The sequence below is a fragment of the Oryctolagus cuniculus genome, chromosome 9 (genome assembly GCF_964237555.1).
Source record: "Oryctolagus cuniculus chromosome 9, mOryCun1.1, whole genome shotgun sequence".
Classification (NCBI taxonomy): domain Eukaryota; kingdom Metazoa; phylum Chordata; class Mammalia; order Lagomorpha; family Leporidae; genus Oryctolagus; species Oryctolagus cuniculus.
In genome coordinates, this window is record NC_091440.1 from 65,864,637 (window position 1) to 65,878,160 (window position 13,524).

At 45.3% G+C, this 13,524-nt stretch overlaps 1 protein-coding gene across 4 annotated transcripts in view; it reads right to left on the bottom strand.

Moving 5' to 3' along the window:
• HTR2A (5-hydroxytryptamine receptor 2A) overlaps positions 1-13,524 on the bottom strand; it is a 94,553-nt gene that overhangs the window by 57,449 nt on the left and 23,580 nt on the right. Inside the window, exons 1-2 of one of the 4 annotated variants that reach the window (XM_008273798.4) lie at positions 2,252-3,827; positions 1,123-2,115 (exon numbers count right to left, since the gene is read on the bottom strand). The exons of the other annotated variants lie outside the window; for them this stretch is intronic. Coding sequence (XP_008272020.2) covers positions 1,123-1,531 — 409 coding nt within the window. The 5' untranslated portion in view covers positions 1,532-2,115; positions 2,252-3,827. Of the gene's footprint in view, positions 1-1,122; positions 2,116-2,251; positions 3,828-13,524 lie in introns of those variants that run through there. 4 annotated transcript variants of the gene reach the window in all.

Sequence of the window (13,524 nt, forward strand, 5' to 3'; positions counted from 1 at the left end):
TTGCAGCCGTTCCTGTTTAAGCCACCCCTCTGAGTTGGATTCCGAAGTGGGGCGGGGTTTTGGGTTGCGAGGACCTCTTTCCAGCAAGTCTGGGGAAATGACAAGCAAATTTAATGAGATCATTCGGATGTGATACTTATGGTCAAGGTGGCAGTGGGGGTGGGGCTGGCTTTGCTATGCGCAGCAGCCCTGTGCAAACTGTCTGCCCTCCTTCATCACACACGCTTCAGGGTTGGGATGATTTAAAAAAAAAAAACAAAAAAAACCCTAACCTGTTAGCCCCTCAAGCTTGCCCAACTAATCAAGACGGCTCTTGGAACCTGTACCTGAGCTCTGGGTGACTGGTGATGTTTCAATTGTCCGGCTCTCAATCTGGCTGTATTTTTTTAGCATTTGCAGAAAATATCATGTTCTGTGCCTGGCTGAAGTCGTCCCAGTGTTTATTGACTTTGCTGTGAGGTTTGCCTATTTGAAAACCGGAAATGAAAGCAAGACGGTCTTCTACTCTGCTGTATCCCAGAAAGGAGGCGTTGACACACATGCATTTTTAAAGAGTTAGGGGTATAATTCAAAGGCTCGCTCTCATACTGGCTTCTTAGGGCAGGGAACAGTTAGAACGGGAGTAATCCACTTAGGCTAATTGGGGACTCCTGTAGCATTCAGTCCATTCCATTGCCAGTGCTCTTCCTGCAAATGCTCCAAGCTAACTGGAAAGGTTGGGCCATTCTACGAAAAGTGCGGAAAACTGTGTGACAAAGATAAAACTGCGCTCCCTTGAAGGCTGACTGTTTGGGAGTATAAAGGCACAAACAAAAAGTGATTCAAAAGGACAGGTAAGTTACTGCTTTAAGACTGTGTTGGGTCATTTCTATGTGAAAGATCTTGAAGTGTTAAACTTCATAACCTCTACAAAATGCACATGTTTTCAAGCACCAAACTAATCACAGATCTGAATTTTTTCCGTGAAACCCAATTTTAGAGTAAAAACCAAGTAACTGGTACAGCATGGTAAACCCTAGTCTATAGACAGAGCCTTCTGCCCAGCTTGTCCCCCGTGTCTTGAGGCATGCACATGCTGCACATGACCAGCGTGGGTCCGGCTGGGAAAGTGGTGCCACTCACCGTAGAGGATGGTTAACATGGACACGGGCATGACTAGGAACCCCAGCAGCATATCGGCTATGGCAAGTGACATCAGGAAATAGTTGGTGGCGTTCTGCAGCTTTTTCTCTAGGGACACAGCCATGATGACGAGGATGTTCCCAGCAATGGTTAGGACGATCACTACAGCTGTCAATAAAGCAGACCAGTTTTTTTCCTGGAGACGGAGGAAGGGGAAACATGGTGGTGAGAGGCACCCTTCACAGGAAATGTTGGTGCGGTTTTCGGAGTCTACTGTCCAGTTAAATGCATCGGAAGTGTTGGCTTCTCCGGAGGAAACGTCTTTACTGTAGAGCCTTGTGTCATCGCTTAATTGCATTAAAGAGTTCATGGAGCTCAAAGAAGTGTTTTCTTCACACAGCATATCCATTTCTGAGCCGCAGCGTGCAGCAGCTGAAGTGTAGAGAGATCGCTAAGTTACAGCCTGTGCTTGCCATTCATCTTCGTCCCTGCACTCTGTCACACTGACGCTGTGGGGCACGCTGGGATCCTCTGGCTGCCTGCCCCTCTCCCATTATTACGGTAATGGAGAGCCGAGGTGGCGCTTCCTGTGTCCCCTGTTCCAGCAGACTCCAACGTTGGCTTTGATCTTTTGAAAACGCGAAGTAAGGACAAAAAAGCAGGATGAACTTTAAGCAGAAGATAGAGTTCAGCCAGGTGGTAGAGTTTTCAGCTTTGGGGGAGAGACCCTGGCTGAGAAAGTTTTGTAGCTACTAGGAATTGGGTTTAATCCTGTCTCACGCTGTCAGTTACTCGGATCACACTAGATTGTCATCTCAATATTGAGACGGCATGCAGTCCAAAACAGCAGGGATGCAGACAGTGTATGGAGAAAGTCAATTATAAAAACAAGCAGTGGTAATCCCATAGTAATTGGATATATTTCGCGTTCTCAGTCTTGGGCTGAATTGCCACAGCTGCCGTCAGGAATTTCAGCTTGCACTGTGCTGCTTCCTTAATAAAAGGAAAGAGGAAACCTCTCTGAAGATCAGTGGATAACTTTCCACGCTAGAAATTATCATCAAATTGATGGCACTGTGGCTAAGCATGATTTCAAACCAGAAAATTAGACAGCAGTATGGGAACTTACATTATCTTCAGATCCACACAGTAGGCACGCTGGGTTATTAGATTCCTTGCTGCCTCTCGCATAGTAATGAAGCCGGGTTGAGCTTTCTCCAGTAGCAGATGAGAGTAATTTGATTTCTGTTTTTTGCTGACTTCCAAAACTGCATGCGAGACCGGAGCCAGTTCCAGCACTGTGAGGTCCGTGTTGGCTTCCTCTGCCACCGCTCAGTCAGATCCTCCCTCCCTGTGCGGCTCGCTCAGCTGGCGCACGGCACGAAATCGCTCCAGAGCCCCCCTCAAAGTCGCATGGGAAAGTAGGCACAGACGTCAGCATCAAGGGGGCTCCTGGTTTCCAGGGGAATGAAATGGCCCTCTGGCTGCCTCCTTCCCTTGATTAGACCTCCCTCTGTGTGTCACAAACTGCAAGGTAGCAACAGCCAGTGAGGGCAGACCAAACGGGCTTTTTTTTTTCCCCTTTCCCCTCACCCTCTCCTTGCTACATGCTATCACTGGGAAGCTTTTTGCTTTAAAAATGAAACTGGAAACAAGGACTCGTATGTAGATTTGTGATGAGGCAGATAAGCTATGCTGTGATGTGTTGGGTTGAAGGGTGCAAAGTGTTGAGCAGAACAGAAATCGGGCTTTGGGATGGTGTGTTCTGAAAGCGTTAGAAGCCTACAGAGCTCCCATCCAAAGCCAACAGGGCTGGTGGCCAAAATGGAATTACTGACACGGGCAGCGTGGGCTTGGAGTGGCTAAGCAGGTCTGTGACAATAACCCTGATGAACGAGGAAGTTTTACTTTGACCATTAAACATGCCCTTCAGCTGGCTGGCTGGCTTTGGGAGAAATATGCCATCTAGATCCTCACACAGGGTAGCAAGTAAGCTTGGTAGAAGAAATGCTGGTGACTGTGCTTCCCTCGTAGTAGTGTGCTGCCTGGGAGTTGTCTCGGGAAGGCAGACAGATCTTAACCTTACACGTGCAGAAAGGGGCTCTTTGCTGAATCCTTGGGGTTTTCTACACTCCTGTCACCTTAACATTCACCCTGGGCACACCTAACTACTCATGCCTGCCACGTGTTGGTGGCTGAATCTGTTCTTTCATAAGAAGATGAAGTTCCAGATCTACCCATCCCGCTGCCCTCTGGACCTTTCCCTCTAGCTGGGAAGACCTTGACCTCCTGAGCATCCATGGCCATTCTCCACTCTGTCGGGGTGCTTGTGCCAGTCACTGTCCTGGTTAGTGGAAGCATCATCTCTACACACGGCTGCTGGTTAGTCACTGCCTCTTTCCTGCTGCCAGATCTCCAGCAGCCTCCAGTGATACCTCGAGCTGTGTATTTCTCACGACTCTCCTGCTACAGCCCATGGCTGCCGTACTTTCGGTGAGGGCTGTGGCAGCCACTTGCTGGGCTGGTGTACTCGTTTTCCCCCTCGCTGCCCTGTTCCCATCCTGCTCCTCTGCATCACATGAGTGCCCTGGGGAACAGTTGGCCAACAGCACAGTCTAGAGTGGCAGGTCCTTGGTACTGAATGTGGTTCTGTAGCTGTAAATAGAACCCCAAGCAATCTGGTTTCTTGCTTCAAAGCTTAGCCTTCTCCATTGTAAAATGGGATAATGGTGGTACCTTCCTCACGAGACTGTTATGAAGCTCAAATGAGAGTCAATTACTTAGTGTTCTCCTTACAAGATGCTCTCAATACTAAGCGTTTACTATTCAGTGTTTCAAAGGCAGAGACAGATTTTTACATCCACTGGTTCCACTTCCCAAATAACCACAACAGCCAAGTCTGGGTCATGCCAAAGCTAGGAGCCAGGAACTCGATCTGAGGCTCCCATGTTAGTGGCAGGGACTTAAGTACTTAATGTACACCATGGTAGGCAGCAGATCCTAGCTTCACAGGAAACTGGATTAGAATAGCCCGAACTCTGGTCTTGATAGCCATTTTTATTAACTCTTATTAAATGCAAATAGAATAATGTCAATTACTAAACTGTTGTAGGGCACATGGTTCCTTTCTTATCCACCTGTCCTGTTTGCCTAACTGCCCAGGCCTGTACTCTTGCCTCTATGCCTATTGATAGATTGAACCCGGATGTTTCTGACTACGTCTTTTTTTTTTGGCAGTTAGAAAGGTCTTCCTTCCGTTGCTTCTCTCCCCTAAATGGCCGCTACGGCTGGTGCACTGTGCCAATCCAAAGCCAGGAGACAGGTGCTTCCTCCTGGTCTCCCATGCAGGTGCAGGGCCCAAGCACTTGGGCCATCCTCCACTGCCTTTCTGGGCCACAGCAGAGAGCTAGACTAGAAGAGGAGCAACTGGGACTAGAACCTGGAGTTCTGGTGCCGTAGGTGGAGGATTAGCCAAGTGAGCCATGGCGCTGGCCTCTGACTGCTTCTACATGTTTGAAATGAAGTTTATCGGTTTGGAATGCTCTCGCTCTCCAACTGCTGTCTCCACCTGGGTCACTCCTGCTCACTCTTGAAACTCAGTTCCAAAGTGATCTCTTGGAGTACCAGAGCTGCTACTCACTATTTCTGACCTTTAAGTTATTTAATCTCTGGATTTTAGTTTCTTCACCTAAAATATGGACTACTAACACCTCGAGGACTGACTTGAAAGCTAAATAATTTCCATGTGTGTATTGCACATTTTAAGCACTCAGTAAAGTTCAATTGTTGCTTTTCTTATTAACAATGTACTAAGCTTTCTGTGGCCTTCTCCAGCAGAGATGAAGACCCTGGCATCTTCTGCAGTCTCCTGTTGAAACACACATTATGTTGTATGTCAGCACCATGTAAGTGTGGACTATGCCCTGCTCAGTTGAGCGTAGAGTTGGTGCCAAGATGTTTGCTCAATGAGTGGCTCGCAATCATCTTAACATATCTGTATGTATTTTTGGACTTCCTACTCATCCTTAACTTTTAATGCAACTTTTTCTCAGAAGGTCTTCAGAGCATGTGTTTTGATTGTCAGCATATATTGAAAACAGATGTGGGGAGAGCCCTAGAACTGAACAGTTTAGGAGGAATACTATTAAAGGGAAATGTAACTAAATATACTCAAGTGTTAGCAAATGACTCTAAATCATTGTGATAAGTTTTTTTTTTTTTTAAAAGATTTACTTGAAAGTTGGAGTTACATAGAGAAGGAGAAGCAGAGAGAGAGAGGTCTTTCATCCGGTGGTTCACTCCCCAATTGGCCACAACTGCCGGAACTGTACTGATCTGAAGCCGGGAGCCTGGATCTTCCTCTGGGTCTTCCCATGTGGATGCAGAGGCCCAAGAAGTTGGGCCATCTTCTGCTTTCCCAGGCCATAGCAGAGAGCTGGATCAGAAGTGGAGCAGCTGGGACTTGAACCAGCACCCATATAAGATGCCGGCATGGCAGGCAGCAGCTTTACCTGCTACACCACAGTGCCAGCCCTGTGATAAGTTTTTTGTAAAGAACTTGTTATAGTTCTCAGAAGTCTGATGTTCTCGGGCCATACTTCCTTATAACCAATAGGTAGGCTTCTGGTCATTGCAAAAACTAGACAGTTTCTTGTTTGGTTTGCACTGTGAAATTTGGTAACCTAAAATTACTTGTACTTTATGAATACTTATGGGTGCCTATGGACACAACCTTAGTCCTTGGCTACCGACTCTTAAACAGAGCTTGTCTACAAATAGCATAGGGATTTGATTTTTGTAGGGATGTTTCTTGCAGTTCAGATACTGGCTGAGTTTGGCCCAGGAGTGCATCGGCTGCTTTGGTGGAAAATGGGATGTGCTATCCAGCTGCCCCTTCAGGACCTACGCAACCAGTCTCCCTGCTGCTGGAAGGGTTGGTAGCTGATGTTTCTCGGCGGATTCTCCCTGTGGAAATTAACCTGAGACCACCTTGCCTGTGTTTATATTCTTTGCCTGTGGCAGCCAGCATATAGCAAATGGTCTGTTAAGATAGAAAGACCTGGACCCTTCATATCTTAAGGCTACACGGCTTTCAGAGTTCGTCGTGGGATCTATTGGGCCATTGTCATGATTGAATCACAGATGCCTGCTCAGTCTTGTTTCCCTTTTCCCCTGTGGGTTTTGAGATTCCTACACACAATTCTGTCTCAGCTTCTTGAGGAATCCAACCTAAGTAAGACCTATCTTTACAAGCTTAAGTTTTATGCCCATAGTATACTCCTGGAGGAATTGGGTGCCTTACAGAGAACAGAAAGGCAAGTGTTATGTACACAATGATGGGTGTTCTCCTTGTTACAAACTTGCTCTTCAATAGATAAGACTTCACTGCTTAATTGTTGCCAGAAGGCATTTAAAGTCCACTTTTCCAAACTAAATGTCGAGTTTTGGGCAGGAAAATTCTAGTACTTATGTCTTCTATGGGAGCATATTTTGCATCCAGTTTAATCCGGAGAGTTGAGCAGAAAGTGATTGCCTGAAGTTAGATGTGGACTATTTTTTACAATGACATTTGTGACTTTTTCCTATGCTACAGTTGTTGGGTTTCTGAAACGTCAGTGCCTGACAGATGTTAGTATATATGTGGGAAGTTTTTTCCTTGAGCAGTGGAATGTGACACATCCTGTGTACTATAGCCTCTGCTTGGAAATACAGTGTACATTGCATTAAAAGGCTGTGAGATCCTATGGTAAAGAAACTTATTTCTTGCTGCTCTTACTCCAGAAGACCTATAGAGCACTTTAGTCTTAAAACTGAATTCTGGGCCGGCGCCGCGGCTCACTAGGCTAATCCTCCACCTTGCAGCGCCGGCACACCGGGTTCTAGTCCCGGTCGGGGTGCTGGATTCTGTCCCGGTTGCCCCTCTTCCAGGCCAGCTCTCTGCTGTGGCCCGGGAGTGCAGTGGAGGATGGCCCAAGTGCTTGGGCCCTGCACCCCATGGGAGACCAGGAGAAGCACCTGGCTCCTGCCATCGGATCAGCGTGGTGCGCCGGCCGCAGCGCGCCAGACGCGGTGGCCATTGGAGGGTGAACCAACAGCCAAAGGAAGACCTTTCTCTCTGTCTCTCTCACTGTCCACTCTGCCTGTCAAAAAAAAAAAAAAAAAAAAACCAAAAAAAAAACTGAATTCTGCTTGACATTCATAAAAACATATGTGTCTCTAAATATACAGTTGGGATCTTGATAAAGATACACTTGTATACTCATGACCCCGATCCAAATATCTGCTGCTTACTTAACTTCTGAAAGTTCCTTCATATTCTTTTGACCCTTTACTTAAGTGGAAGCATGTAGGATATGCTTGTTTCCTGTCTGCCTTTGCGTCCTCAATTAGGTCTGACATTCACCTGTGTTACTGTGAGTGACTTCATTAATGGATGAGAAACTGGTAAATGGCTTAGAATTTTGGAAAACACTATTTTCGTTTAAAGGAGAACACGGTTGATAGTGTTTTATCTTCTTTGCTTTGTAACTTCTCAAGGCAGCGTTAATCTCCACTCAGTTGACTGTACCTGATTTGTTCTAAACAGGTTGCATAGAATTCTGACTCTCTGTTCTTTAAGATCGTGTTGGAGACTTCCGTCACCTAAATCTTAACAGTGGTTTCAGGGTAAGAAAATATTCAGAGAATTTCCTGTATGACAGGAAATCCATCACTTCATTTGGATGCTCCAATTCTTTTTTTTTTTTTCTTGACAGGCAGAGTGGACAGTGAGAGAAAGGTCTTCCTTTTGCTGTTGGTTCACCCTCCAATGGCCGCCGCGGCTGGCGTGCTGCGGCCGGCGCACTGCGCTGATCCGAAGGCAGGAGCCAGGTACTTATCCTGGTCTCCCATGGGGTGCAGGACCCAAGGACCTGGGCTATCCTCCACTGCACTCCTGGGCCACAGCAGAGAGCTGTCCTGGAAGAGAGGCAACCAGAACAGAATCCGGCGCCCCGACTGGGACTAGAACCTGGTGTGCCAGCACCGCAAGGTAGAGAATTAGCCTATTGAGCCACGGCACCGGCCGATGCTCCAATTCTTAATTTGAAACAAGCCAGGTCATTTGGCCACTGTGTGCCTGGAACATATCATGTTTTGAATTGTCTTCTGTTATGCCAGTGGTTTTTATTTAAAGAAACTACTTGAAATTAGCTAATGACTGTCTTCTATCTCCTAAAACTTTTACTGATGTTCATATTGTATAAAAGGCAGAGATGGATATTTTCATCTGCCGATACTCTCTCCAAATTCCTTCAACTACCTGGCTAAGGCCAGGATTCAGGAACTCAATTGGGGTCTTCCATGCAGGGGGTAGGTATTAAACTATTATAGCCATTACTGCTGCCTTCCAGGTTGCACATTAACGGACAGCTGGAATTGGCAGAGCTGGGATTTGAACGTAAACACTGCAAGGTGGGCTGCATGCATTCTGAATGATATCTCGACTACTGTGCCAAATGCCCACTGTGCCATCTAAACAGTAAAGTTTAGTTTAACAATACATGCTAACTTAATAGAGCTTAAATTCTTTTTATTTCTCTTATTTGAAAGGCAGAGCAACTGATCTCCTACTTACTGGCTCACTCCTCAAATGCTAGCAGAATCTAGGGAGGGCCAGGCTAAAAACAGGATTTGGGAACTCAATATAGGTCTCCCAAGTGGGTGGTGGAGACACAAGTACATGAACCATCACTTGCTGCTTCCTATGGTATGCATTAACAGGAAGCTGGAACGGAGAGTATAGCCAGAACTAGAACCTGGCTAATGCCATATGGAATGAGTGTTCCAGGTGGTATCTCAACTGTTCTTCTAAATGCTTAACATAACTTTTAAATGTGTGTGTGTCTGTGCATGTGTTTGTGTCAGAGAAAGTTCCTGTCAGCTGGTTTACCCCAAGTATCTGTAATGCCTGGGCTGAAGCCAGGAGCTGGAACTCAGTCAAGGTCTCCCTGTGTGTCAGGGACCCTACTACTTGAGCCATCATTTCCTGCTTCCCAGTGTACACATTAGCAGGAAGCTAGAATTGGAAGTGGAATCAACACTCAAACCCAGGCAACCTGATAAGGGGATATGGGCATCCCAAGCAGTCCTAGCCACTAGGCCAAAGGCCTGACCCTAACATAATTATTGAGTGCTGTGGTAACCACTTTTAGGATAAAAGATTAAATCATGAGGGTTAATAATGTTCTGACTGTGAACTTGGCCACTCAATTAGTTGATGGTAGCATGGATAAGTATAGGATTTAAGGAAGATGTCAACTTGACAGTCAATGGAATGTTGATGGGATTGAAATATGTGGTGCTGGCTGAGACCATCTAAGAGTGAGTGGGGAGAGACAGGGAAGAGGTCCGGCTATATTACTCCAATATTTAAAGGGGGGTTGTGGAAGAACCAGTCAGAGGGACACAAAGAAGTCACTCTTTAAGATTTGGGGTTGGCCAAATGTGTGGATAATAGTGTCCTTCATGGAAAAAGGACTGTGGGTTGGCTTTTTTTTTTCTCATAGAAAAATCAATTCTGTCATAAATACTCCAATTTGCTGTCTAAGAGTAAGCTTAGCTACATGTGGCAAAAATCCCATAATACATTAAACAGAACATTTGTCCTTCACATGGAGTTTTCAGGTGGTCAATCCAAGGCTGACATAGTTATCAGGAAATGGGACACTATCTTGCTGCTCTACCATACTTGCAGTGAAGGTTTGTGATGCAATATGGATGTGGCACTCCAGCCATCTCGTCCACGTTCTAGCTAACAGGGAGAAAAGAGGTTTCCCATCTCCTTTGGTATCATGTGACACTTCTGCTTGTTCTTATTGGGTAGAATGTGGCTATGTGACCACTCTAGTTCTATGTAAGAAAGGAGGGGTCTGGAAGCCTTCATTCCAACTGGCTGTGTACAGCTTATAGATCAAAAAGCTTATTAAGAAAAGGAGAACCGGGCCGGTGCTGTGGTGTAGTGGGTAAAGCTGCCACTTGCAGTTCTGGCATCCCGTATGGGAGCTGGTTCAAGTCCTGGCTGCTTCACTTGTGATCCAGCTCTCTGCTATGGCCTGGAGAGTAGTGGAGGATGGCCCAAGTCCTTGGGCCCCTGCACCCCTAGTGGGAGACCTGGAAGAAGCTCCTGGCTTGGATTGGCCCAGCTCTGGCTGTTGTGGCCAATTGGGGAGTGAACCGGTGGATGGAAGACCTTGTCTCTCTGCATGTGCCTCTAACTCTGCCTTTCAAATAGATCTTAAAAAAAAAAAATCAAAGTTGGGAGACAATAGCAGCCTTTGCCATAGACCTCTAAGATACTATGTCAAAGTGGTTGAATACAGGAGGCAGAAATGGGGCAGGAGGTATACATTAGAGTCATCAGCCAATGGAGGTAGCATTGATAGTTCAATGTGTGTGTTTTCTTGCCATAAAACTATAAACTTGGTTGTTAAACATATTTTATTATATACTTGTAGGTTCAAAGTCCACATGGGTCTTCACAGCTGCTTTCTTTTTTGGAGCCTCTAGGGGATTAGAGCGCTACTTGTTAGCTTCTACAACCATCCACACCCCTTGGCTTGTGGCCCTCACCTTCATTGCTGTAGTTGACAAGTGAAGATTGAGTCCTCATGCTGCCATCTCCCTGGCTCTTTGCAGTAGGGAGAAATTCTCTGCTTTTGGGTATTCATATTGATTAGACTGGGCCCACTTGGATAGTTTATATGCTCTGCATCTCCAGGTTCTTATGTTAAACTTGAATGACATGTTTGTTGAAGTAAAACATATTCACAGATTTGGGACATGATTCTACCCCCATCACAGTAATGTAAGAAACAAAGGGTATAATAGGGAAGGACAGAGGTCCTGGAAAATGTAGGGCAACACTGAAACATTAAGTTTCCTAAGAGATGAGAAAACAGGAGGACTTAGCAAAAACTTCCTTGAAGTGATGACAGGGAGAACTTGATGTCCTAGTGTCCAGGGAGAAGGGTTTCAAGAAATAAGTTGGAGCCAGCACTGGGGCACAGCGAGGTATGAGTACAAGTTCAAGTCCCAAGGTTTCTGGGAAAGCAGTAGAAAATGGCTAGAATGTCTGGATCCTGCCACCTATGTTGGGGAGGGACCTGGATGGAATTTCAAGTTCCTGTGGCCATTTAGGGAGGACACTAGTGGATAGAAGCTAGCTAGCTTGCTTGCTCACTCACTTTTTCCTTTTTCTCTAACTCGGCCTTCTCAATTTTTTCTTAAAGTTAGCTGAGAAGTTTGATAGCATTGAGAATCTAAGGTGAAAGCAAAGATGAGTCCATTAGATTTTTGGTGACCTTAATCGTGGTTTGACAAATGTTAAGATGTGCAAAGCAAGATGATAAAGGGCAGGGGGAATGCTGAGAATGTGAGGGAGGGGATAAATTTAATAAAGCAAGTGTTATCCAAGAAGTATAAAGCATGGGAGGGGATTGGGATGCAGAGGATTTTTCTTGGTCCAATAATGAACCATGCATATAGCTGGGGGAGAGTGTTGGAGACAGAAAACAGCAAGCTTCTTTGCAGAGAGGCCTTGAGATGGAGACAGGACTTGAAAGTTTGAGGAACAGCCAGGATGCCATGTGTGGCTGTAGTAATGTGAGTGAGGGTAGGGTTTGAGATCATTGAGAGCTTTATGTAGATGATGGAGAGGCCATTTTCTCATAGCAAGCTTGGAAGACACTTGATTCCAGCCAAGGTGTGCCATGCCATAATTTACATTGAAATAGATGACTCTGGCCATTTTATTGAATAGAATGGGCTAAGGAGTAGGTAAGAGGAGAGGAAGCGGGGATCTCTTTCAAATGAGAAATGGTGGTGGTTTAGACTATGGCAGTGACCCATGGTTTGTGAGAATTGATTCCGTATGTTTTAAGGTAGAGGAAGAGAAACTGATAGAGGATATAGGATATGAGAAACACAGAACACAAAGATGGCTCTGAGGGTTTTAGAATTGAACAGCAGGGAGGATGAGTTCTTGATGGAACTATGAGGAATTCAGGAGGAAGTGGTTTTGGGTGGCCAGTTTTGGATGTGCTAAACTTGAGCTATTTTAAGGACATAAAAACCACAACACAGCTTAAAAAATAAGAGCCTGGAATAGAGGTCCAGAGTGCAGTTGTAAACTTGAACATCCTGAAAACAAGATTGCCCTAGGTATCTGAGAGGAGCAGTCTGAGTGAACGATGCCAGGTCCATGTCTGTGTTCTGAGGGGAGGAAGTTACGAGGAGCCAGCACAGGAGACTGGTGGGGACAGTGAGGAATAAGAGCAGAGAAGGTGGTAGACCAGGAAGGCAAGAAAATAAAGTATTACAAGGAGCAGAGGCCAATCAAAATGCATTGAAGACTTAAAGAATCATGTACTTGAAGCATATTTCATTATGTAGGGAGCTATGTATGACCAATGTTGAATAATAGCATAGGATAAAATGTATAGACTATGATCTCGGCTTAAAAAAATCTACCCAAACCGAGAGGAAATCTATGAAAATACTAAGCAATTTTATCTTGGTCAAGGGATTGTGAAATTTTTTTCACTATGATTATTTTGGAGTCCTGTAGACTTCACAAAGCATGTAAATGTTATCTTTCTGAAGATTAACTTTATTAAACAACTGCAGGTTAAGGGAATAGAGCCAGGGTGGCTTTGTATTCTATTTATGACTGGGGTACCCTGGTGAGATTTTCAAACAGCTTACTTTCTTGAAGCATAGCAGTTGGACTGATCAGGGCTTCTATTGGCAAATGGTAGAATTCTAATTCAAAAAACATCAAAGATTCTCATGTAACTGAGGAGTGCAGGGGTGGAAGTATCTTCAGGCCCAGCTGGATCTCATGGCCAAAAGGATCTTATTAGGACTGTGTTTCTCAGTCTGAACCAGTCTTCCCTCTCATTGATCCTATTTTCTTATATAGATGCCTTCCTTCAAGTTGCTGGGGCAGGTAGCTTTGACAGTTGTGACTTCACATCATTGCAGTTTGTGAAACAGGATCGAACTTTGTGATGTTAACTTGTTAATTGTAGGGAAGACCCTGGTTGTCACATGCCCATCTCTGACCCACTCACGGTGGCAAGGGGAATCTAACTTGGATGCCCACTCCTGTGGGGAGGTGTCATGGCAACATGTTGGGCCATCTTCGTTGGGACTATATGGAATGGATCCTTCCTCTAGCAGAGATCTCTGCCCAGGCAAGTAACATGACTCTACCTTCTGTTAGTAGAAGGTGCTATTTGCTTATTTTTTTTTCCCACTCTGCTGTCTCACTTAGATGCTTCATATGTCATCACCTTGACTTGAGGTCACTAGGAGGCCATTGAGTATGTTTTCACTTTAGAAGTAAATAGCGCTTCAGTCAGT